A 25,616-nucleotide genomic window follows, 5' to 3' on the forward strand; every position below is an offset into this window, starting at 1 on the left:
AACCTTTTTTTGCACTCACAACAGCTGGACGTCAGGACGACACACACACGTACACTGTGGAGCCTGATGTGCAACTTTTACATCAAGACTCAAGCATATAAAAGCAAACTAATTTCAAATTTCTGTCCACTGTAGTGAGCACAATCTTTGAAAGGGCCATGATACAACCCCAGTTACTTTTAGCCTCACTCATCATGTCTGAAATCAAGAGCTCTGTAAGATTTAACAGAGATTTTACCTAGTCCTAAACCGTCGGTTAGGATAAAGAGTCGAAAGGAGTTGCAAAGAAGGAATTGGAAAAATTGTTAGATAGGATGAGTTTAATTTTAATCACTAATCATTTTTTCATAATCAGAAGCACATCATGTATTATTCATGTATTATTCATACAATAATCATATTGTATTACAATTTGATTTTTTTGGGGGGGAAATATACAGAATGCAACAAACAAAATCATACATTATCTTAATGACACTTTTAATTATAAAGGATATCTACTTTGACCTGAAATTTTTTTTTTTTACATAAAAAGCACAGTGGCTTTAAGCAATCCTATTTGCTGCCTCCGTTGTGTTCTTTTGTTTTTCTATTTACAAGCTACAAAAACCTGCAGGCAACATACATCTAATCAAAACAAACAGACCTCATGTTAATCACTGAACACTGGCCTTACTCCTCCTGAGGAAACAAATGTAAAAAATGTGCAGTTGTGACTTCTGTCCACTATAAATTAAAAAGAACTAATGTTTAAAATACATACTCAATATCAAGTAATACGCTTGCAGACACACACAATCTTTTGGGAACATCACACGCTGTAGGATGCATTCATTTCCTGGAAAAGTATCTTAACATGGCCTTGGTCTAATGTTTACTGAGCCAAAACATCCTCAGTGAGGCCGTCTAAAACTCATATTGGTCCGCAAAAAAGTGACACAAACATTGCAAGTAAGAGTTTTCTTTCTTTTTCTAAGCATGTTGAAAGGAGCATCTTAGAGCATCCTACTTTTCTCCTTGTGTGTATTTGGAACTACATTTGCTTTATAGCCCTGACCAAGTCAATTTGTCAATGTGATGGTATAAAGTATGCTGGCTTTGTGCAGCTGATTTGATTGGCAAACCAAAACAAGAATCTTTTTGCATCTACTTTGCTGTTCCTTACATAGGTAAAATATTTTACCTGTCTAAACAAACGCACAAATGCGCACTCATGCACAAGCTTGTTGTCCGCATGTCTCCCAAATGTGTCAGTATAAACCGATGAAGGTCTCCACACGAATTGGAATACCTGGGCCACACACACACACACACACACACACACACACACACACTCACATTCATAAAAAGTTTCTCTGATAGGTAGATTGGATTGTTTACAGTACAAATTTAAACTTCTATCAAAAATTATTTAAAAAAATAGATATTCAATGCAAGCACCAGTACAGATACCAAACTATGATCTGCCCATGTGATTTCTTCGCTGGTTGTAATTCCAACTGACTGCAAAGCTCATCAGTTGTTGCTGGAGGTCTGAGCTGACACATTGTAACCATCTGAAAAAATACAAACCAAACAATATGACTGAGTTTTAGGGAAAATATTATGATGGAAAGAAACAAGTGGCATAGTGGTTAGTGCTGTTGCCCCACAAGAAGAAGGTGGTGGTTTTGGTCCCCGGTTGTTGGTGTGGGTCTGTCTCTGTGTGCTGGCCCTGTGATAGACTGGCGACCTGCCCAGGGGGATCCCGACCCTCACCCAGCACGAGCTGGGATAGTCTCCAGCACCCCCTAATTGTTAACTAGGAAGGTGCCAATACATTTTTTTCTGTCCCGATACAAATACCTGAACTTGTGATTGTGATTTATGCTATTAGCCTTGTATGGATTTAATGTAATTACTATTATTGTATGCTTCAATTCCTGAATAAAAACTTGACTGCAGCCACATTTTAGGTAATTTGTGTAAATTCCCATAAAGGATGTGGTTTTAAAGTATGGAAGAAGAATTGATTTCTGTATAGTGTTATGTTAGCCTGAACATGGGCTATTTCAGTAATTACTAAGGTAACCTGGGTATTTTTGGTATGAGTATCAGAATGAATACAACAATCATGCAAATATACTAACAATGTCTGCAGAATGGGCTGGATACAACAGGCAGTCCTTATTATTTGGAGAGCTAAAACAGTGTGGGGCAAAAACTTGTTGAAGCTTGTTTTTCTTTTGTAACTGGTGTCATACCTCTTCCTCTTCGCCACCTCCTGAAAAATCCCAGTCCACCTGATAATGTTGCAGTGCTGGTGTCCTGTAAGAATATTTGAAAAAGGAGGATTCACTACAATATTTGGGAAAGACCGCTGCGCTACTAATGAGAAAATAAATAAGAGATATGACCTCTAAAACTGTTCTTACCCTTGTCCCGCCACTGGATGTCTGAGACCTGATTATGATTTCTGACCTCACCTGAAAAGTTAATTCTCAAAAATTAGCACATGCATATAAAAAGTTTGCCTCTAATGAAATATGTTTTTATGAAGTTCAAATAGAGATTCATTTACATTTCGCTTTCAAATGACAGCCAATTGTTTTTGGAATATTGATTCATACGTACTTTTTTGTCCAACAGTGTTCCAAACACCAATATGAAGAAGCCCTTTATAAAGGTAAGTAGTAGTAGAGGACTTTGATGAAAAAATTGCAAGACAATATATATATATATATATATATATATAGATATAATATGCCACAGAATAATGGTAACAATGTATTAGTGCCATTGTATATACCTGCAGTGAATTGAAGAAGGCAAATGAAATATGGATCCCTTCGTTGGTTGGGCTGGTCACAGTTCCAACTCCCAGAGCCCAGGTTAATCCAAAAAATGGTGTGAGGACTGCCAAACTTCTTGCAATGTCCACCAGAACATGCCTCTCATTGGCTTGTGCAGAGTCTCTCACCACCCTTCTCCGCAGGATTTTGTATATGACCACACACAGGATGAACATGTTTATAAACACTATTGTAAGTGCTGGAATAACAAATGCCAGGAGAGCTTTGGACTCTTCCCAGTTGAGCCAGCAGGCCCCACTACCCTGGATGTACTGTTGATTTGGTGCAGTTACAGCTATGGTAATGACTGCAATGATGAGAGGTGCTCCGTAGCCTAGTGTGAATCCGATAGCTAACATGGCCGATTTTGACAGCCCGTTGTCGAAGACATTGACTGTGCGGTAGAGTAACAGCAGACCTGAAGCTAACATCCAGAAAAACAGGGCGAGGTAGAAGAAATGGATAAAGAAGGTGGCTGCAGAGCATGCTGATGTGTTTTTGGATTCTGCCTCTGAGATGGCTGCACCAATAATAAACCAAATGTTTGCAATCAGGAGAGAAACAGCAATGTTAACTATGGATACGTGACGCAAGTACGATGTGTTGTTCCGTCTTATTTTTCTCCATATGACAGCTTCAATGATGAGGCATATAACCAAGGACGCCATGGATATGCCCACTCCGATGTAGGTTATGATTGCCAGTGTCAAGCTGTTAGGAGCAAAAGGGGACATAAGGATAGAGAATGAGGTCAGATGTGTGCAGCTGCAGGTGAAGGTTTCGTCTGTGCTGGCTATCAGCTCGCAGCCCTCGTCATCCCATCCTCCGAGATTACTGAAGAGGCTGAAGTTCCAGAAGACACACTTAGGGTTTCTCAGAGTGGTGTTACTGATGTCAAACGCAAAGGAAACATTACTGATGTTGCTGTTGGACTGAACCAGCACAACCCTCCCATTGATGACATTGGACGTTGAATTCTCCTCATCTCTGGCAGGAAGCACGTTATCCATTGAGAAAAATGTTATCACGGTGAGCGACTTTCTTCCTGTGCCGGCCTCCGGTATGTCTATCTCCACTGAGGAATTGAAGTCCCCATTGAAATTGTCAGTGAAAGTCGTTTTGTTCAACAGAATGAAATCTGTCACTATGTCAAAGGAATCAGTAAGAAGGTTAGTGGTTATAGTTTCAATAGACAGTAATAATGAGGAGCTGGGACTTCGAGCTTCAGGTATGGTGGTTCTCAATTGCACAACATTTGCGTTTGCCTCGTTCCTCAGAATTTCCCATGAATCCCTAGCCCCATCAGATGTGAGGATCCCTGCAGTTAATAAGACATCCTAAATGGAAAGGAAAGCAGTTCATTTGATAATGTGAAATGTAGCACATAATGTGTACATGTGATTCATTCAGGATGCCCCAGCAGACAAATCCACATACCTCCATTGCAGATTTTCCTATCGAGATATTCAGTGACAATGTTGTGTTTGCCACATTTCGGAGTATCTCAACAGTGGCATTAATGTTGGCAGGCGATTCAATGACTTCCTGACTCAAGTTGAGAATGGTGCTGCTGAGTTGTTCCAAGAATGCTGGCAGTGAATTCTCAGTTAAGAACTGTAAAAAAAAAGGTAAGTAATATTAGCATTTGACTCAAAATAAAGTGAATATATGAGAGGTGTTGTTCACTCGGAGCATCTCTGACATCTTGAGCATTAGTTTATTCTAGAAAACAAGACTATCCTGCTGGAATTTTGAAGTTAATTCTCAAGTGGCAAGTCCTGTTTGCGAGGCCATGCAGGTAGTTTACCACTGACTACATCAAAGCAATTTTGAGGATGAAACCAGGAGCAGTGTGCAATAATGGCCATTTATAACTGGATGCCAAATCATTATTCCTGATTTTCCAGCTCATTGAAAACATTCCTGGTGATGCTATCCTGGTGCCCCAAAACAGCTGGAGAGCAACGTCACCTCAGACTGGATGAGAAGGTCGTTAATTTTTCGCAGGACGCAGTTTCTTTCCCTGACTTCCCAGGTGCCATTTTCCTTACAAATTGCCCTTATTTCTCCCACCTCGTCTTCTCCGCAGGATTTTACACCCTCGTCATTAACATTTCCAGATCCAAAGTCAGGATGATCGATGCAAGTGAAATCTGAAGAGAAAGGAGCGAGTTTTGTCATCAGTACTTGGCTACGGGAAAGTGTATGAAGTAACCTGAAAAACTAACAAAACGTGAAAATTGTTTGAGCAAGCATTTCATTTGTTTCCGAGAGCACTTACCCTCATTGGAGAAACTCACTGTTATGTTTTCACTAAAATTGTTGAAGTTACGCACTTGACAAGTAAACGTCTGGGGTGGACAGTCGGCGGAAATTGTGAACACATGTGTGATTGCACGACTTGGGTCTAAACATAAAAAAAAAACAAACAAACAAACAAAAATATGACAGCAACAACAACACCACTACAAAAGTAGTCAATATAATAATGAGGAATCTAAATCAAGAGATAAGGAGAAGTGATATCCCACAGAGCTGTCTGACTGCTTTATTTTTGTACTTCAGGCTTACCTGTGACACCTTTAAACTCAACAGTGTAGGGGCTGTTGACCGAGCAATTTACGGTCACTTGCACACCTGCCTCACACCTTTTCTTGAAGTTTTTGGGGCTTACACGGATCAAAGGTTTTTCTCTGGAGGTAAGAGATCCATTGGATCTCTCTCTGAAAATACCTCTGTCGCGAATCCTGCATTCATAATTTCCTGAAATGACAGGTGAATTGAAGGTGATCAGTCAAATAAATGCGCGGGAAGTGTTGCCAAAACTAAAGCAAAAATATGTTGGACAACAGTGCCATCCTGTGACAAGGCAGCAAAACAACAAGTCATCTGGTGCTGTGCACTCAGGGCGTCCCCTCCCCCCTCACTCCTGCACAGCCGCCTAACCCCTCCCACCCATTTACACACCTCTATATGACAAATCCTGCCTGTTTGGCTCACAGGTTCACACCTGTTTTCCTGTTTACTGGCATTCTTGCCAGCACTGCCTTTAACTCAGGTCTCTCTTCAGCCATTTCACTGTTCCTGCCTGTTTTCTATTTGTTTCAATCTTTCCTCCTGTCTGTTTCTGCCCCACTACAGAACGCACTGAACTAATAAACAGAACCTGAAGAGCTTTAATGATTTACCACAACATTGACTCGATTTCTTACCGTCATCAGTGAAAAAAAACTTGGACACTGTTAAAGTAGATCTTCTGCCATCTCTTGAAAAACTGTGTTGACTATCCTCAACAACCTCCTCATTGTCGCGTGTCCACTTTGCAGTCCAGCTGTTGCTGAAGTTGAGAGCCCTAGGAGGAGGCCCGCAAGTCAAGGTCACGCCTTCCCCCAAAAATGGTTGCGGAAATGTTAAACTTTTTCCACCTGCAAAAGAATGGAGCCGAAACTATAAAAATAATCTGTACACAATTATTAGCTATATAGCAAACATTACATCTGTCAGAATGTGTAAAAATGACTTACTGTCAAATATCATGGTATATATGGCTGACAGATCTGTAAATAGGCCAGCTTTTAAGTTGTCAATCTCATTTTGTTGAAAAGCAGTTGCTCTGACAGTGTAATCACCAATGGTGCTTCCACTCCTGTAATACAAAGTAAAATACCAATGGCAATGTACTCATGACTTGGTAGAACACAATTAATTTAGGGCCATATTACTTATACTAAAAATGTTTTCCATGCCCCTAACCTGATTAAAAATAATGTGAAAAATTCTGATTATCAAAGTGACAGATCAGATTTGACCTACCTGAACCCAGTTAGCTCTGCTGACACGAGGTTTGAGATGAAATTCCCACTTTGTCTTTTAATCTATGAGAAAGTGATGATCACAGTCAAATGACTGACAGAACTACAACAGTGTATCAAGGTCAGGGTTAGGGTTGGTTAAAAATCTAAATGCATAATTGCAGAGTGGGGAGCGAAGTAAAACGTAAAATAGCAAGTCCAAGATAAAGTTAATATTTAAAAGTTAAAACCTGGATAAAGTGACTGAATAAATTCCACACACAGGTTTGGGACATATGTGTTAATTTTTCATTGTTACTATCTCTTTGAACGCAATGTGAGCCTCATGACAAATAAGTGATGTATGATGTTTGAATTACAAAATTATTCACGCTTAGAATTGCAATTCAGTCCTGACATACAGGCCCCTGAACTGTTGCTCTTTAAAATGGGGCTTTACATATGTTGACTCCAACCTTTACATCACCGAACAACATCATCCACGTTCATACACGCTCACAGTCCCATCAGGAAATTTCATATTTGAAAAATAGGGAAATGCATTACAAGCTGTGCCTTTGGGATGAAAATGGAACACTTCCTGTCTCCTCACTGACAAGCGTCTGGTGTGACATTTTAGCATCAGCCCTCTTAAAAGTCAACTGGACCTGGTACACAGCCTGCGCTTCATCCAATCAGTCAGATTGGATGACAACCCTGGTCCCACCCAGATCTTCATGATAACCTCCTATAAACCAATTTCAAATGTGATAATAATAATAAGAATAAAATTCTAGCCTCAACTAGCCTCAACTTAAAATCTGTTTTACTGGCAGAGAGTATGCAAGTTTTCAAATAGTTTTAAAGTCATAGTTAAGTCATGGGTTGCTTGTTATTACAAAAAAACTGACTGAAAGGAGTTACCCCCCCCCATTAATTACTATATTGTAATATTTCCCCCATCTCCCAGCGTTGTGAAGTATTTTCCTTTTTCTTTTTATGTAAAAGAACCCAACTGCATTGTAAAAAAGGCAATGGAACAGGCTATGAGGCAACGTGGGTACTTACAGCTTCACGGACATTTATATTAACGTCATTCTCTGGGTCCGCGAATGCCTCGTTAAAAGGGATGTCAATGACAAGTGACAAACTCTCTACAACAGAAAGCATTGTCATCATATGGAGATAATTTCACGAGAGACACAAACATATAATTCTTTATAATTAAAATGTAATACCGCTTGTCGTTTGCGGCGTTGGTGTTATCTCTGTTGGAGTTGTTGCAGTCTCTGTTGTAGTCGTCATATTCTCTGTTGTAGTCGTCATATTCTCTGTTGTAGTTGTCATATCTATTTAAGAGAAAAAAGTTTTTCTTATTTTCCAGCAAATATGTTCACCCATTAGAAACGTGTTGCTAAACAAGGCATGCTTCTCTTACCAGGTGTTGGGGTTGGACATGTGATATCTGTGGAGTAATATTAGAGGTTAAATAATTACCCTACCGGGTTTATGTGAACACTTTTAGCACATTCAGACTGATAAAGCAGATATTTATCGCATCTTTTGATAGTGTTCTTTTTAATTACAAAGCTATAAGGCAGCAGTACTGACTTGTGACTGGTTCACAGAACTCTGCCCTTCCTTCCTCTCCAGAAGGAAGGGCATTGATGCATCCACAGGTTTGTGTGGTGGTGGTGAAATCACAAACACCAAACATGGAACACTTCTCACACGGCCAAGCAAAACCTTCCTCACACTGACACTGCAGACCTCCAATTGAGTTTGGATGGCACACTGTGAAGAAATTTCTAAATTCATGAAGTCACAGTATAAAAGTCCCGCACTACTGACTGTGAAAGAAATAAACTGTGCTTACCTGTGGTCAATGTTAAGGCCGTTACAGTTAGAAAATCATTGATGACAAGGGGGAGAATGATAGACCTCAGAACTTCCCTCGGCCACAGAATGAATCCTTCAAGGTCAAATGCCTCGAAATTCATGCTGAAGCCTGAAATGATCAACTCAAGGACTATTTCAGTTTCCACTGGGTCTGAAGAGGGGGAACAGAGAAAATCCATCACTTAAGTCTAACCATTATACAGAAGAATTCAGGCAAGGAAAGAGGGCATCAACAAAAATATTTAGCATTTTTCATACATACCCAGTACTCAAAGTTTACTGAGTAACTAATGAATTAATGCGTTTGGATTTTTTGTGTACATGAAAATAACTCATCAGTAGTACTTGAAAACCAAAGAAAGAGTTTCTCCTACCAGGAGCTGGAAATGAACATTGACTGGTATTAACTGGTTATTAAACACAACCCTAACCGTGTTTATGTGAAAAAGCTTTATAAAGTTATTACTGACTTGTGACTGGTTCACAGAACTCTCCATCAGAAGGAAGGGCATTGATGCATCCACAGGTTTGTGTGGTGGTGGTGAAATCACTATCACCAAACATGGAACACTTCTCACACGGCCAAGCAAAACCTTCCTCACACTGACACACTGGCAGACCTTCAATTGAGTTTGGATGGCACACTGTGAAGAAATTTCTAAATTAATGAAGTCACAGTATAAAAGTCCCGCACTACTGACTGTGAAAGAAATAAACTGTGCTTACCTGTGGTGAATGTTAAGGCCGTTACATTTAGAGAATCATTGATGACAAGGGGGAGAATGATAGACCTCAGAACTTCCCTAGCCTGCAGAACTGGAATTTGCAATTCAAGGACTAAATCAACCTCAACTTGTCCTGAGGGTAGAGAACAAGAAACATGTTTTAATAACATTATTCTTTTTATTATTATTGTTGTTGTTATTTATTTATTATTATGCACATACACAGATGATCTACTTTGTAGACACTTTCACTCTGTAAACATTGCTTACAGCCAAGCGTAATGTCTTCAATCTCAAATCAAATCCAATTTTTCAATATAATTTTTCAAGTACGCACTGTTAGTATTTCCAAACTTGGAAACTTGCACTATGGCTAAAGAGACAGTTTTTGTCTCGTGATGCAAATCATACTAGCGGGGAGGTGCTCCATTGGAAAAGAAAAATGTGCTATCCATTGAACCTAGCAGAAACCTGTGGTTTGCATAGTCTTCAATGTTAAGTTTCACCAGGTTTATGTTCTCTTTAGCTTTCATTACTCAGAAGAACAAAACCAATGCCCAAAGTGAGCTGATTCTCATGAAAAGAACAGTACACTAAAAGAGCCACAATTTAGCCACACTATCTGATGAATGCATGTAACTGCCTGACCATCCTGATTTATTGTCATCTGTATTTTTTATGACTAGTTGGATTAAGTGTACCCAGAATGATAGGGCAACAACTAATATTTATATATAACAGGAATCGGGCTCAGTTGGACCTTACTTTAGTCAGATTGACAAAACAGTGAATGGAAACTAGTGGAGGGAGAATGACAGAAACATTGACATTCAGAAAAATCTCAATTCTAAATGAAAGTCATCTCAAGCGATATTTGGTCATATACTATAACCTTTTTCAGTGTTGTATTATTCAAAATAAAACTACCAGGACTACTTACAGATTAATGTGTGGCCCTTTCATTTTCAAAACCCCACTTCAGCAAAACAACACAGCTTCTCTGATTCAATATATTGATATATATATTAATATATTATATAATATAGCAAATGAATGTTAAAGTCTTGCATTTAAAATCTTCCTGAATTTTACAGATGAGCACAGAATCCACATGGTGTACCTGGCGGAATGGTGTTTAGCTGGCAGTACTGGCCGTCAACTGGAAGGTTATTAATGCATCCACAAGTCTGATGAACAATGGTGTCACAGGACCCATAGATTACACACTGGTAAAATAACCAAGAAAAGTTCTCCTCACATCTGCACTGGTATCCGATCTCAGTCAATGAACACACTGTGTGAAGAAACAGCATCAAGGTTTAATGGCACACAAACGATGGGCCTACTGCAAAGAAAGTTGTTCTACCTGTTGTGATCTGAATGCTGGTAATAGACAAATTGTTGGTGATGGGAAGTGTTAAACTATTCTCGCGCAAAAGGAGTCTGAGGTGTTCCAGCTCTGTGGTGTCTATTTCCACTTCGATGGCATAGTCGTACGTGGAGGAAACTGGCGAAGCTTGTGTATGTACTAAGAAAGGACATACACAAATTAAGACCAGAGTCAGTGTTGTCAGTTGTAATGAGCACACAAACATTTCAATAGTTGACTTACTCTCACTTTCTCTCGTGTGAATGTGTGATGCTTTTTCACCCATCAGATCCTGGAAAAATCAATACCCATCCAATTACGTCAACTCTGCAGTCTGTCTCTCCACGTAGAGCAGTTACTGTAAAGCCTACATATAAAAACACTACTGATCCAATTTAAATTGACATTATGCTTATTCAAGACACATCTTCTGCATTTCAGCGGGAATATATACTCTTTGGATGAAAACATATACATATATTAACCCTTATTTTTAAACTGCTAAACTTTTTGGATGGTGGTGTCTGGTGGACTGTTGCCTGTGTTAAGTGGGTAGAAAGCAAATAAGTAAATAAACACAATGGTGAGATTTATGTTGTGACTCTTCGGTCAAGGCCAGTCAAGCTCCGCTGCAGTGAAAGTGAAACCTCAATCAGCTCTAAGTGCTAATTTGTTTTTATGCTTTGAAGCTGTTGTGTTTTGATTTTTTAAAAATGTATTACAGTCCAAATACTTCAACATTTCATACTTTGGTAAGATTCTGTTATGATACTTTTATTTGTGGAGGACTTTAAATGTGTGAATACTTTCTATCTATCTGAGATACAGTGGACTTCTTTTTAATTGCATTATTGGTAATTTTACTTAACTTCCCATATTTTAACCAATTCATATGCTATTCTAACTTTATATCCTGAAGAAGATATGCTTGTGGTCTCAAAAACCTAAACCTGACTGTTTTCTGAGATTGGCTGATTGTTGTCAAAGCAAACACACCCTGCAAGGCTGAATGATGAGTCTAGGTGGGTAGGAACTGCTCTGTTGTTTCGTTGTGACATAATGCAAGTCATGAAAACTGGTTTTAAAGCTCAGTTTCTGAATGCAGGTTATGGGGGGGAAAGAGACATTTAGTCTTTATAGGACCTTTAAGTAAGAAGAATTCTTCCTGGTGATGCTACAGTAATATATTTTTTGCTTACTATAACAGAGGGCTCCCACTCATCATACCACATGTTTACAACCTGACAAGTGCTGCTTCATTCTTATTAATAATTATATTTAATTATTCTTACCTCAAAGAATGTTTTCAGGTACTGTTTGTGTCCCTGATCCTGCAGGGTGTAGATTAATGCCAGAAGAACCACAATGAGTCCCACTGCCTTTGGCAATGCCATCCCAACTGGAGAGAGAACAGTCAACATTCAGTCAACCTGAAGAAATGCATACTTGTATTTACTGTTAATGAAACAAGGTGTTGTCAAAGTCTGTGAAGGAACAAATTTCTAGTGAAGTTCTTCCAGGATGTAAAACATAAAAAAAAAAAAAGTACCTTCCTGATTACTGGTATGACATTTTTTTTCACTATGTAAGCAAACAAGGGCCAAAGCAATTGCTAACAAGTTGCAACACTGTGAGGCCTTTCTCTACTAATTCTCACACACTTTAATTTCATGAGTTAATCAACCTAAAAACTGAGGGTCCAATTCTAAAACAAATATTTAACCAAGATCAAATGAACATTAATCTATAACCCTAACCCTAATATATATATATATATATATATATATATATATATTATATACATCTATATATATATAGATATATATGTAGTACAGGCCAAAAATTTGGACACACTTTCCTATTCATTTGAATGAGAAGGTGTGTCCAAACTTTTGGCCTGTACTTAGTGTGTAAAACAATAAAACCTTCATAGAAAACATCAAACATTACATAGTTTTTCCTTAACTGGACAAATCCATTAATTAACTTAATTCAACATTTTGGAAGCCCATTACACCCGTAAAAGAAAGCAAACTCTTCTCAGAATTTGGAGAGAACGGCCTGTAAACTCATAGGAAACTACAGGGACACCTTGCTCTCTAATTACACTCTTTGTGTAATTAGTACACTCATCTGGGTGGAAACAAAATTTATTTTACTGAATTAATTGGCTTGGCATGAAACCAAAAAGAGAATCATTTCCTGACAGTAAATGATAGAAACAAAGGGAGTGACAGATTAATGTATTATGCGAACATACATGCATACACGCTCTGTGAGGATGATCAAAAATCCACAGTGTCAATCTGCCATATCTTTATTATATAGTCTGCCCTGCAGCAGAGTCAGAAACCTAAGACTGGGTCAAAGCCTAGCACACAGGTTTGACCATAGACAGTCCTGTCAAATCCTGATTTTATATACAGTACAGTCCAAAAGTTTGGACACGCCTTCTCATTCAAATGAATAGGAAAGTGTGTCCAAACTTTTGGCCTGTACTGTAACTGCAGTATCACTTGACAAAGCCACCAAAAGCATGAACCAAAGACGAACAATGTGCTGTGATTTCACTTGTATTTACTATAAAATGTTAAGTGGAGGTTTGGTGTGTAGGAAGCACTTTTCTGCTTCCTTGCAGTTTGGGGTGACTGGAAAACCAGAATGCTCCTGGACACTGTCTGCCATAAGGGGCCCACAACTAAGCCCCTAGCTAGCATCCATTTTCTTAGGATTTCAACCTTTGTTTGGCCAAAAATACTAATTGAGATTACAGAGCTCGTTTTCCAGGGAGTCCTGCACAAGACGATACACTTTCACAAAAAAATCCTCACATCCTCACACAATACAAGCACAGAATAGGCATACAGAGGTTCCTTATGGAAACACATCTCAGACTCTTCAAAAGAAATTAGGAAAGAAGCAGCACGTTTCTCTCTTCGCAGATTTGACCAGAAATTTAAATGTGCTCAAAGAAGGCAGTGCTCTGCAACAAACCGCGTAAAAAGAGAAGGCAGTTGTACCAAGCTTAGAGTAGACAGACAGGAGAAAAGGCTGAGATGTAGGATGGCATTTGATTCATACAGTGTGCAATGCTGCGAGCAAGTTATAAATTGCAATACAGTGCGGTATGCAGGACTCCATCTAACTCGCCTTGTGATGTGACGTGATATTACCTCCATCCAAATCATTATTTGGCAAGCCTTTGTAAAAAGCTTGAATGTGGTAATGGCATTTCATACTTTAAAGGCGCATTTTACTCGATAATATGATTTGAGCATCTTCACACATGAACCAAGATTAAACTGGATTTTTCAAACGCAGCTCCTGGTAGATTTTTTTTTTTTTTTTTTGATGGTTCCATTACAGATCAACAAGGACAGAACGCAAAATTCTCTCAAAAAATCCACTCAAAATCTGGTCAAAATAAGATAGATAGATTGTATTAAAAATAAAGTATTCATATCAAGTTCCATTTATAACTCATTTACCTTCTGGAACCTCATAAATGTTTTTATGTCATCAGCAGAATAGGCTTAGCACACGTAAAGACTATCTGAGCTACACCAAATCCTTTATTGTCTCTGCATGACACAGCTGACCACACTGTAGTTTGCCCAAAGGCATAAATAAGAAATAACCATCAGATAAGAGTGAAGTGTTAAATGAGTAGATATATTTTATTACCCTGTGTTGTCTCCTGGCCTCAAATTACGCTTCTGTGAGGAGGGAATAGTTGTTTCCCTGTGAATCTCCACATACAAACTAATTATTAAACATAAAACAGAGACAGTGACTTCCTGAAAAGAGTTGGATGTCTGAGTCACACACCTGTCCAACAGGTTCAGTGCCCTGATGCTTGGCACCAGGTATCGTTAAGGATATCACACATCTGTGTGATGGCATTCGTTGTGTCTGCCGATCTGATTTAAAGCCTTGCGTTTCAGTCTACTGTTAAAATTTCAGGTTGTTGGGATGTTTTAATCACAGAGTATGACGCTGAGCTGACTATACAAGAATGGGAAGAATGTGATGGGAATAGTGTGCTTTATGTATTTATATTGCATAATACTATAAAAAAAGGTTAACACTTGGTCACCAGGTTAGTTTCAGTGTCATACAAATGTATAATTAATAATTTCTCATTGCTCTATTTATTTCATCAGCTTGGAGAAACACAAAGCGGTACAAGTTCAATTCAGTGGAAAATATTTGACAGAGGATGAAAGAAGTGGCTCGATCTTGGTTAGTAGACAAAGAGTACCACGCTGAGTTCTGAAACAAAACCATAGTGTTTAGTTCAAGCCAGACTCTCCTGTTCAGACAAAAGCTATAGGGCTGCTTTTTTTTTTTTTTTTTCTCTTGGCCTCATTACCTGAGCACTGAGCATCAGTCAGCTCACTGGCTGTGACTCATGAGTACAAAAAAGAGACCTGTGTTTGTTGTGGCCCATACAAAAAACACATTGTGAAGATAAAGCGGCGATGCCAGAGTACACCAGCGCAGAGACAGGAGGAGACATGCACCTAAGGGTGGTCAGTCCAGAAGAGCGAAGCTAGTACCTATATATTTGTTTCTCTGGAAGAGTACACAAACAATACTGAACAGATGTGCACCAAACCCATTACATTCAAATTACCAATCCAATTAAATGGCTGGGAATTCCTTTGCCAATTTGTTAGTTGAGATCAGTATTCGCATGAATGTTACTTATGTTATGAATTATGTATACCAAAATTTTGATTGGTAGCTCTCGGCATACAAAAGGAAACATGAAAACATTTTCAAAAGAAGATAAACCCACACTACAAAACAGAAACAAGTAATAAATAAACATGGGTTGTGATAAATATATGCGGACATAAATTCAAATACTGTATATGTGACCTTGATGGAACATTGTCACACTTGGACCCAGCAATGAGCTGATTAGAAAAAGATCAAGGTCAGCTTTCATTGTTTCCAGAAAAAACGGCCACTGAGTCATTAGAATTAAGTGCCAACTAAATAAATTATGATGATCCATTATGTAAACGCATGAAGTCCAATGACCCATGTGCACAGTCACAGTCACAATCAGTCTATTGACTTAAAAAAAGTCCAGAGTTGATATTCAGAGTAAATTCCCTCAACTGCACGAGCAACTTTTCTCAATTCTCGGGTCTGTTCCTTGTTCCTCATTAAATTGGACTCAGTGGGTATATTATGTCATTGGTCATATCATTAAATGACATGAATCTCTTTTGTTTTGTTTTCACCAGGAACCAGTAATGCCCCAGGTGGACGAGATGTGGCAATGCGTCATCTGTGTGCATGTCTGTTTTTGTGGAAGAGTGAGCTCGGGGACCAACAACTGCACCACACATTCACACCTTTAATTGAAGGCTGTTGCATCACATCATTTAACTGGAGACATCATTATGGAAAGCTGCGTGTGGAGTAGGGTCAATTTACTTTTAATTTTTGTTTTTAGCAAAGGTTAGACCGTGACACTCTACTGATACAAACTCTCAGGAAAAAAAAAACATAGAACTGTGGTTAAAGCAGAGACGGGAAACCAACTGTAACTCCATAAACTGCAGACACGGTTAGACCTCAACTCAGCAAAGTCATTCTAAACCTTAACCGACTTTGCAAAGAAATCTTTAGTTCAGTCACTTAATATCCAGATACCGCCCACATTTATATTGAACTTGTTTCCATCAAACAGAAATTGACTCAAAATCACAATTCCTATTCCTACAATGCCATCTCTTCTCCATTTAGTGAACTCTGTGGATGATTCAAACTGATATACCTATGATCAAATGATTAGGACTATGATTAGAACTGGCTTTCTTCTCCTCCATGTTAAAGAACTACACTGACTGACACCTTCAACAGCATGATAACCTTACCTAGTTGAATAGAGGCCTGAGGACTGGCTAATGAAGTGACAACTTTCAGCCAAACTAACGAACCTTTCAATTTAAAACAAGTTTACAATGAAACCATTTCCAATGTGCCTCTCAAAAGTAACTAAGAACTATCATGGCAGATTAACTTGTATTGTGTGATGCTGGCATCCTGGAGTTTTTCCACCATCACGCTTAAGTGGCTTTCTAACATGTATGCATTAATTATGATAGAACATCTTTACACAATCAGATTACTCCTTGCTGAAATTCTGAAATATTTGTACTCCGGAGGCATTGTGCCTGCCTTCCCCTCACTACACTTTCTGAGCTGACTTTCAAGGAAGATAAGTCTGCCTACAGGGACGAGAACCTGGAACTATCAGAGTGGTGTTTGGCAAATTATCTGCAATTGAACACCATCAACACTGAAGAACTGATCCTCGACGGGAGGAGAAGTGAGTTGCTGAACCTGCTCCAATCTGCATAAGTAGGCAGTGTAGAAAGACTCTCTGGCTTCAAATTCTGGGGAACTCTCATCTCTGATGGCCTCTCCTGGACTGCCAACACCTCTGCAATGGCAAACAAGCACGGCAATGATGAGACCACTCAGGAAGAACAACATGGATCAAAACCTGCTGATAGCCTTCTACCGAGCTGTAATTGAGAACATCCTAGAACTATCTATCTATCTATCACTATGGTAGCTTCTACCAATGACAAACAAGTGGTAAGGGAGGTCTTAACAATGTAGAAATGCTCCATCGTATCATTTATGTTTGTCCAAAATAAATAGAACCAAATTTTTGAGAGGGCTTTACCAAATGAACAAAGATGAGCAAAGATTAGTCCTGAATGGATGAGGCAGCCACAGAAGACATGTCTGTACAATCACTCCCGCTTCATAACCTAATGTTTCCACAAATGTTTGCTACTTCTAGGGGTAGGTCTCTTTTCACACTCTGCTGAAAATGGAAAACTGGTTAATTCTCGCTTACATCTAGACCTTAAAAGTTTTATAATATTTAATAAATATCCAAGAACTGCTGAAGAATCAGTGCATAACTCTGCCAACCAGCCAACATCCAGGATGTAAAGGATATGCTGCTAACGACTCAGTCCACATACCACAGCACACCTTCAGTGGTCTTGTGGAGTCCAGACCTTGACAGAAAAGGCGGCAAAAGGCGTGTGGCCATAATGAAATGGTTGATGGATTTTTAATGTAGATCTGGATTGAATAAGACCAATAGAAAAATAGCAACTGCAAACAGCAGTGAAGAGAGTCTGAGATTCATCCCTCCACTCATCTCTGCATCTACATCTTTATTTCGAACTACAGACTCCACTGAAGAGCCATGTTTCTGTTAATAAGGTCACAATCTTCCTGTTCTGGGTTCAAACACATTATTTGAAGAACATTATGGTTGTTTTTTGTAAAGTCACAGGGGCTATAACCTTACTCCTACATTTCTGCAGTCACAGTTGTCAACGTTAAGATATAAAACAAAAGGGGAAACTCTTTTGCCATAAGCCACCATTTAGATGAAAAAACTATATATTTACTATATTACAGAAAACTATACATGTATTAACACAAATTATACTTATATGATTCTACGTTGATGTATTTTAACTGTTTGGGTTTTAAAGCCCAAAGAAAAAGGAACATAGTTTCCTTTTTGGTTTATAAATCAGGCATTAACAAGGACTTAAAAATCTGATCTAATTTGAAGTACATGTTTCATTACTACTGATGTCATCAAGAGAAAAAAAATCTCCCATCTGATTGGACAATGTAATACTGTACCTACTATGAAAATTAGAAGGGTGTTGATGACATTCCAGATTGTGTCTCCACCGTAAACAGACCTCTCTATTGTGGTGGACATTTTCAAAGGTATGATGTGAATTTTCTTTTATTCCTAAAAACTTGTTCTCCTTTTGATTCATGTCTAGAAAACTGTAACACTTTCAATGTTATGACTAATGAGTTAAAACTGATTTGCAGGAGCACGGGAACATGGCACCAGAAGCCATGCTCAACCAAACTGATGACATACATCCATGTTATGAATTCGATAGGGTGTCTCACATACTGAAAAGAAAGCATTCCACGATATGTGTTTTGTTGTATCTATTCTTCAGTTCATTATCTGTTATAATTGTATGTGGAAACCTTCTTGTTATAATCTCCATCGTTTACTTCAAACAGCTCCATACGCCTACAAACTCTCTCATCCTCTCTCTGGCTGTGGCCGACCTGCTGGTTGGGGTCATAGTCTTTCCTCTTGGTCTGGAGTTCCCTATAAGTTCCTGTCTGTATCATGAAGACTTGTTTTGCAAAGTACGAGACAGCTTTGATGTTATACTGAGCACAGCTTCTATTCTGAACTTATGCTGCATCTCCATTGACAGATATTATGCAGTGTGTCAGCCCCTGACATACAACACAAAGACAAACGCTCAGTTTGTGATCATGATCCTAGGAAGCTGGAGTGTTTCTATTCTGGTTGCTGTTGGATTCATAATAGCAGGTTTAAACCCAGATAAATGTCCGAATGTATGTATTATTGATGTTTTACTTGCAAACATTTTAGGACCTATTCTCTCATTTTACCTCCCGGTGATCATAATGCTCTGTATCTACCTGAAGATTTTCCTTGTTGCTCAGAAACAGGCACGCAGTATCCAGAGCACAAAGTCTGGAGCTACTGTCAGTAAGATGGAGACAAAGGCCACAAAAACTCTGGCTACTGTTCTGGGAGTTTTTCTTCTGTGTTGGCTTCCTTTCTTCCTCTGTTTTGCTGTTCAGCTTTTGAATCATGTTTCAGTGCCAATTGAGGTGTTTGAAACTTTAAATTGGCTTGCATTGTCTAATTCAATGCTCAATCCGTTTATCTACGCTTTCTTCTACAGCTGGTTCCGATCGGCTTTCAGGATGATCGTTTCTGGGAAAATATTTAAAGGAGATTTTTCAAACACAAAACTTTTTTAAATGAATGTTTGGTGATCTGCAGACCTGTCTACAGTACCAACCCTGAAACCAAGCACACCAGGGACTGTCTTGATGCAACACTGCCTAGGCTGCAGTATTTGTAGTAGCGGCACTGCTGTGTAAATAATGTCTAATCACTGCGGAAAAGTGTGTAGTAAGTCGTGTGCAAACTTCTTTGGCGCTTGCATTTGTATTATATGTTTTTAATTCTTTTATTCTAAGTATTCTCTTCTTGTCAGCCGCATGTCCAATTTTGTTCCCCAGATTAGACTCTTGATGTTTTTCTACGTTATAACTAAATTTAAATAAGGCCACTTCTCCCCCTCCTTTCCTGCCTTTTGTACATTTGTTCATAAAACTAGTAGAGTGACCTGAAGTCTGGGGGTGCTGCTTTGTGAGCACTTGTGACTGTCAACCATATTTCTGTCAAAAAAAGCAAATCCAAATTGTGGGAAATTATTAACTCATTAACTACAATTTTAATTTATTGGAGAGAGATTTAATAATAACCCTTTTACCACTATAATAGCAGGCCGGCTGGCGCTTTTTCTCATTCTTTCAATAAATGTCTCAAACAATAACCTTTGTGTCAAGACTTTTGTCCTTTTTTCAGGAGGAGTTTGTCATTATTATACTCTCCAAAAAAATACTGGGTTGTTTCTGTAAACACATTATTGGGTTAATTGTGCTGGGTCAAAATTACGGGTTGTTTGGGATAATGTAAACACACAGTTGGGTTGTTCATGCTGGGTCAAATGGTTTTGAGGGGCTCTACATAATATTAGGCGTGTGGTCATAATGAAATGGTTGATGGATTTTTAATGTAGATCTGGATTGAATAAGACCAATAGAAAAATAGCAACTGCAAACAGCAGTGAAGAGAGTCTGAGATTCATTCCTCCACTCATCTCTGCATCTACATCTTTATTTCAAACTACAGACTCCACTGAAGAGCCATGTTTCTGTTAATAAGGTCACAATCTTCCTGTTCTGGGTTCAAACACATTATTTGAAGAACATTATGGTTGTTTTTTGTAAAGTCACAGGGGCTATAACCTTACTCCTACATTTCTGCAGTCACAGTTGTCAACGTTAAGATAGAAAACAAAAGGGGAAACTCTTTTGCCATAAGCCACCATTTAGATGAAAAAACTATATATTTACTATATTACAGAAAACTATACATGTATTAACACAAATTATACTTATATGATTCTACATTGATGTGTTTTAAATGTTTTGGTTTTAAAGCCCAAAGAAAAAGGAACATAGTTTCCTTTTTGGTTTATAAATCAGGCATTAACAAGGACTTAAAAATCTGATCTAATTTGAAGTACATGTTTCATTACTACTGATGTCATCAAGAGAAAAAAAATCTCCCATCTGATTGGACAATGTAATACTGTACCTACTATGAAAATTAGAAGGGTGTTGATAACATTCCAGATTGTGTCTCCACCGTAAACAGACCTCTCTATTGTGGTGGACATTTTCAAAGGTATGATGTGAATTTTCTGTTATTCCTAAAAACTTGTTCTCCTTTTGATTCATGTCTAGAAAACTGTAACACTTTCAATGTTATGACTAATGAGTTAAAACTGATTTGCAGGAGCACGGGAACATGGCACCAGAAGCCATGCTCAACCAAACTGATGACATACATCCATGCTATGAATTCGATAGGGTGTCTCACATACTGAAAAGAAAGCATTCCACGATATGTGTTTTGTTGTATCTATTCTTCAGTTCATTATCTGTTATAATTGTATGTGGAAACCTTCTTGTTATAATCTCCATCGTTTACTTCAAACAGCTCCATACGCCTACAAACTCTCTCATCCTCTCTCTGGCTGTGGCCGACCTGCTGGTTGGGGTCATAGTCTTTCCTCTTGGTCTGGAGTTCCCTATAAGTTCCTGTCTGTATCATGAAGACTTGTTTTGCAAAGTACGAGACAGCTTTGATGCTATACTGAGCACAGCTTCTATTCTGAACTTATGCTGCATCTCCATTGACAGATATTATGCAGTGTGTCAGCCCCTGACATACAACACAAAGACAAACGCTCAGTTTGTGATCATGATCCTAGGAAGCTGGAGTGTTTCTATTCTGGTTGCTGTTGGATTCATAATAGCAGGTTTAAACCCAGATAGATGTCCGAATGTATGTATTATTGATGTTTTACTTGCAAACATTTTAGGACCTATTCTCTCATTTTACCTGCCGGTGATCATAATGCTCTGTATCTACCTGAAGATTTTCCTTGTTGCTCAGAAACAGGCACGCAGTATCCAGAGCACAAAGTCTGGAGCTACTGTCAGTAAGATGGAGAAAAAGGCCACAAAAACTCTGGCTACTGTTCTGGGAGTTTTTCTTCTGTGTTGGCTTCCTTTCTTCCTCTGTTTTGCTGTTCAGCTTTTGAATCATGTTTCAGTGCCAATTGAGGTGTTTGAAACTTTAAATTGGCTTGCATTGTCTAATTCAATGCTCAATCCGTTTATCTACGCTTTCTTCTACAGCTGGTTCCGATCAGCTTTCAGGATGATCGTTTCTGGGAAAATATTTAAAGGAGATTTTTCAAACACAAAACTTTTTTAAGTGAATGTTTGGTGATCTGCAGACCTGTCTACAGTACCAACCCTGAAAAAAAAAAAACTAGTAGAGTGACCTGAAGTCTGTGGGTGCTGCTTTGTGAGCACTTGTGACTTCTGTTAACCATATTTCTGTCAAAAAAAGAAAATCCAAATTGTGGGAAATGATTAACTCATTAACTACCATTTTAATTTATTGGAGAGAGATTTAATATGAACCCTTTTACCACTATAATAGCAGGCCGGCTGGCGCTTTTTCTCATTCTTTCAATAAATGTCTCAAAAAATAACCTTTGTGTCAAGACTTTTGTCCTTTTTTCAGGAGGAGTTTGTCATTATTATACTCTCAAAAAAAAAATACTGGGTTGTTTCTGTAAACACATTATTGGGTTAATTGTGCTGGGTCAAAATTATGGGTTGTTTGGGATAATGTAAACACACAGTTGGGTTGTTCATGCTGGGTCAAATGGTTTTGAGGGGCTCTGATGCAGCTTAACACTTGGTTGGGTTATTTTGAGCCAGCAGAAGGTTAATTCGTTTTCCCGCTTCTATACTATCTGGAAAATTCTGGAACATTACAGATTGCAGGATTTTACGGCATGTTAATGTGAACACTTTATTTTTAATAATCTGTGAGGACAGGGGGCCCTTTAACTATTTTTGCATACATATATAGTCTAGGATCATGGGCATTGTAGTTTTTAAAAAACTATATTGATTTAATTGACGTTTTTATTAACGAGCTTAGCAATTTTTTTCTGGTGCTTGTTAGCTATGGCTTTAAAAAGCCAATCATACCACAGTAAACCTGTAGCCTTTTTTAATTTTACTGTTTAAGTCTCTCGGCTGTGTTGTTAATCTCACTTTAGCTGTCCTGCTGCTTATATAGCAATGTCAGTTATTTAACGTTACATACTGGTATGCAGTAATTACACACGCAACCATTTATGCCAGTTATTTCGCTCCAGATCACAGAAGATATCTCACTATATTTGTGTGTAACTACCTGCAGCGGCATACTTTAAATAAACAAAAATAAACAAAAGACAGACAGACAGGCAGATAGGCAGATTGACGGAGTTCCCCAGGTTTATGGACAATCCTGGCATATTAAGAAATTTTACTGTTGTTGTTTTGTTTATTTTTATGTTTTCCTTTATGAAAGATTGCTAATGAGCTTTAGGAAATTGCCCATGAAATTTTTACCTCCTAACATACAATTTGCCAATGAAACAGTTTCAAATTGACAAATTTGAAATGCTTATGCAAAAGGACTCTGAGACCGTGAGAAACAAGATTCTCTGGAGATGGAGTTGTTTGGCCTCAATTCTGAGCATCTTGTCTGGAGGAAACCGGATGTTGGACATGGTTTTCCTCCCCAAAGTTTATCCCATCTCTACCCAGGATCTCTGGAGCTCAGCCTCAGCCTCAGCCATCTCAAAATGATTGAAATGGGAGGAACTTGAGCTAAATTTAAAGTTCCATAGTGATAGAGCTACAACATAACAAAATATGGTATGTGGTCTGAATACTTTCTGAATGCACTGTTCATATACTCATAGCTGCTCTGCTCATTGAAGCAGAGCATCTAAGAGTACAACTAACAAAGACCTCGACAAGAAAACACTTGAGTGGAATAAAGAAAAGGCCTGCCTGCAGGAGTCTCTCAAGCATGCCAAAGAGGCTCTGGATGAAAAGGAACGTAAGCAAGAACAAAATCGGAACCAAGTGATGGGAAAATTAAGGAAACTGGAAAGTCAAATCAAGGAGATTCAGAGCAAACCAAAGAAAACATCCCTGAGAAAATGATTCCTTAAGATTTTCAAATGAACTCATGGATCAAACCAGCCTCTGACCTCTCCTCATTCCTCTCACTACTACTATCTTGTCTCTCTCTTGGTTGAGAGGGATGAGAACCCTCCCCAGAAGGATTGCAGCCTCACAAACCCTTTCTTTTTTGTGAGTTTGCATCCTCTCCCTGTGTCTATGGGTTTCCTCCCACATGCACAAAAAAAGCATTAATTAAAAAAAAAAAAACAAAAAACAAAAACTCAGTCTTGTTTGACTTCAATGCCATATGAAGCTAATCTGTACTCTGCATGATTTTGACTGAAATTGATAATACTGAGGTTTAAATGCAAGTTAATTTAACAATGGGCACCCTATGCAGATAATCCTCTGGTTACAAGGCACTGCTGGGATTTGAACGCAGGCTCTCCTGTTTACAAGACAAGTGCTTTGATCAACTCAGCTGGAGTGCCTCTCTGCGGGGTTTATTATGTAGTAAGGCCTTCACAGTCGCCAAAAGGAAGCCCCTTTTGGAGATCTCTGAGAGACGTGTGATACATTGCTTTTCACTACCAACATGAAAACACCAAAATGGGGGTATACTTTCAGAAGATCTGGGTCATCCCCAAGTACACTGCACAAACACACTTCCAGTGACCAAAAAAAAGTAGCACATGAGGTGAAGGTTAGCAATCCATGATCTGCTGTTTACAAGAGACATACTTGAACCAATTAAGCCACAACCTGTTTTTAGCTTCCTACAGCCACGAACAAAAGGGTTGTTGGTGAAATAATCTAATCAGAAGTGGACATGAAGACTGACCAGAGAATTGATTGCTCAGATAGGCTGCATTGGTTCCTTTAATGCAAGATGAGACTTCAGTAAGGAAAGCGCCAAGGGCTGGTACACTGTTGAAACAGGATCTGTTAGAGATTTAGGATGACAACTCACTAGTTCATCTCTACAACAATTAAAATTAGCAAAGAGGCACTGCTGGGATTTGAATCCAAGGTCTCCTGTTTAGTAGACAGGTACTTTGAACAACTAGGCCTTCTGTGACACATGGCGTTTGCATACCAAAGTGTGGGTATACGTTTAGGAAGATTTGCGTTCATTCCTGAGAAAACTGCAAAAACAATGGGCCACTGACAGACAAGCTTTTTAGGAAGGTAAAAAAAGGACTCTCCTAGCTGGGATTTGAATCCAGAACTGTTCTGTTTAAAAGAAAGGCATTTCAACCACCTAGGGCACAGCACCCCTTTCTTTTGGCTTCCACCCACTAGCAAAATGGTTTTGTGGGAAATCCACCAGTCCATCATTTGCACTGTTGACTGGCTAGTCCAGTGGTGCTGGCACGTTATCCACTGGAAACACTGAAGGTTGTGGTACATGGCTTTGGTGGCTCCCGGATTTGGTGCCTCATGTCCTCACCCCCTGACCTAACTCTGGGCCCTTGTGATGATCTCACTTATATTTAAGGAAAGCCCACATGCATGTGTGGTGTCACTTACCATCTGTTGTTGGGTCATATCATGAAGAATTGATGAATCCTGCCAAAGATGGGCCTAGCTTGTCTTTCATTCCATCACTATGTACCCTATCTTTGACTCACCTCCTCTGTCGGGACACCTTCACCCACCCGGACTCCCATCTCAACAGAGATCTGCACAGAAATCCTCTGGACTCTCACAATGCTGAGAAAAGGACAGCATCCTTCACTCCACCAGTTCCTAC

General features: G+C 38.8%; 3 protein-coding genes across 3 annotated transcripts; 2 read left to right on the forward strand and 1 right to left on the reverse strand.

The window, feature by feature from the left end:
• Positions 1-431: 431 nt before the first annotated feature.
• Positions 432-14,390, reverse strand: LOC115037650 (adhesion G protein-coupled receptor F5-like). Its single transcript, XM_029496328.1, has 24 exons — positions 14,300-14,390; positions 11,908-12,014; positions 10,859-10,907; positions 10,613-10,774; positions 10,367-10,540; positions 9,248-9,379; positions 8,992-9,165; positions 8,499-8,672; positions 8,234-8,416; positions 8,061-8,087; positions 7,861-7,971; positions 7,691-7,776; positions 6,645-6,706; positions 6,356-6,477; positions 6,044-6,256; positions 5,403-5,594; positions 5,113-5,238; positions 4,803-4,984; positions 4,269-4,445; positions 2,789-4,168; positions 2,614-2,655; positions 2,415-2,465; positions 2,244-2,307; positions 432-1,556 (listed from the first exon to the last, which is right to left on the reverse strand). The coding sequence occupies exons 2-24, from the start codon at positions 12,007-12,009 to the stop codon at positions 1,516-1,518; spliced, it is 4,026 nt and encodes a 1,341-aa protein (XP_029352188.1). The 5' UTR covers positions 12,010-12,014; positions 14,300-14,390; the 3' UTR covers positions 432-1,515.
• A 4,139-nt stretch (positions 14,391-18,529) lies between these two features.
• LOC115037657 (trace amine-associated receptor 1-like) lies at positions 18,530-19,504 on the forward strand. The gene has a single exon (XM_029496335.1). The coding sequence runs from the start codon at positions 18,530-18,532 to the stop codon at positions 19,502-19,504; it is 975 nt and encodes a 324-aa protein (XP_029352195.1).
• A 1,621-nt stretch (positions 19,505-21,125) lies between these two features.
• On the forward strand, positions 21,126-22,100 carry LOC115037656 (trace amine-associated receptor 1-like). Its single transcript, XM_029496334.1, has one exon. The coding sequence runs from the start codon at positions 21,126-21,128 to the stop codon at positions 22,098-22,100; it is 975 nt and encodes a 324-aa protein (XP_029352194.1).
• The last annotated feature ends 3,516 nt before the right edge of the window (positions 22,101-25,616 follow it).

This window comes from Echeneis naucrates, chromosome 24 (genome assembly GCF_900963305.1).
Source record: "Echeneis naucrates chromosome 24, fEcheNa1.1, whole genome shotgun sequence".
Classification (NCBI taxonomy): domain Eukaryota; kingdom Metazoa; phylum Chordata; class Actinopteri; order Carangiformes; family Echeneidae; genus Echeneis; species Echeneis naucrates.

Excerpts from the sequence above, each read along its gene's own strand:
- LOC115037656 (XM_029496334.1), top strand. The coding sequence starts at position 21,126 with ATGGCACCAGAAGCCATGCTCAACCAAACTGATGACATACATCCATGC.
- LOC115037657 (XM_029496335.1), top strand. The coding sequence starts at position 18,530 with ATGGCACCAGAAGCCATGCTCAACCAAACTGATGACATACATCCATGT.
- LOC115037650 (XM_029496328.1), bottom strand. The coding sequence starts at position 12,009 with ATGGCATTGCCAAAGGCAGTGGGACTCATTGTGGTTCTTCTGGCATTA. Across the intron at positions 8,417-8,498 it reads GGCCTTAACATTGACCACAG|TGTGCCATCCAAACTCAATT; the intron begins GTAAGCACAGTT and ends ATTTCTTCACAG. Across the intron at positions 5,595-6,043 it reads GTTTTTTTTCACTGATGACG|GAAATTATGAATGCAGGATT; the intron begins GTAAGAAATCGA and ends CTGTCATTTCAG.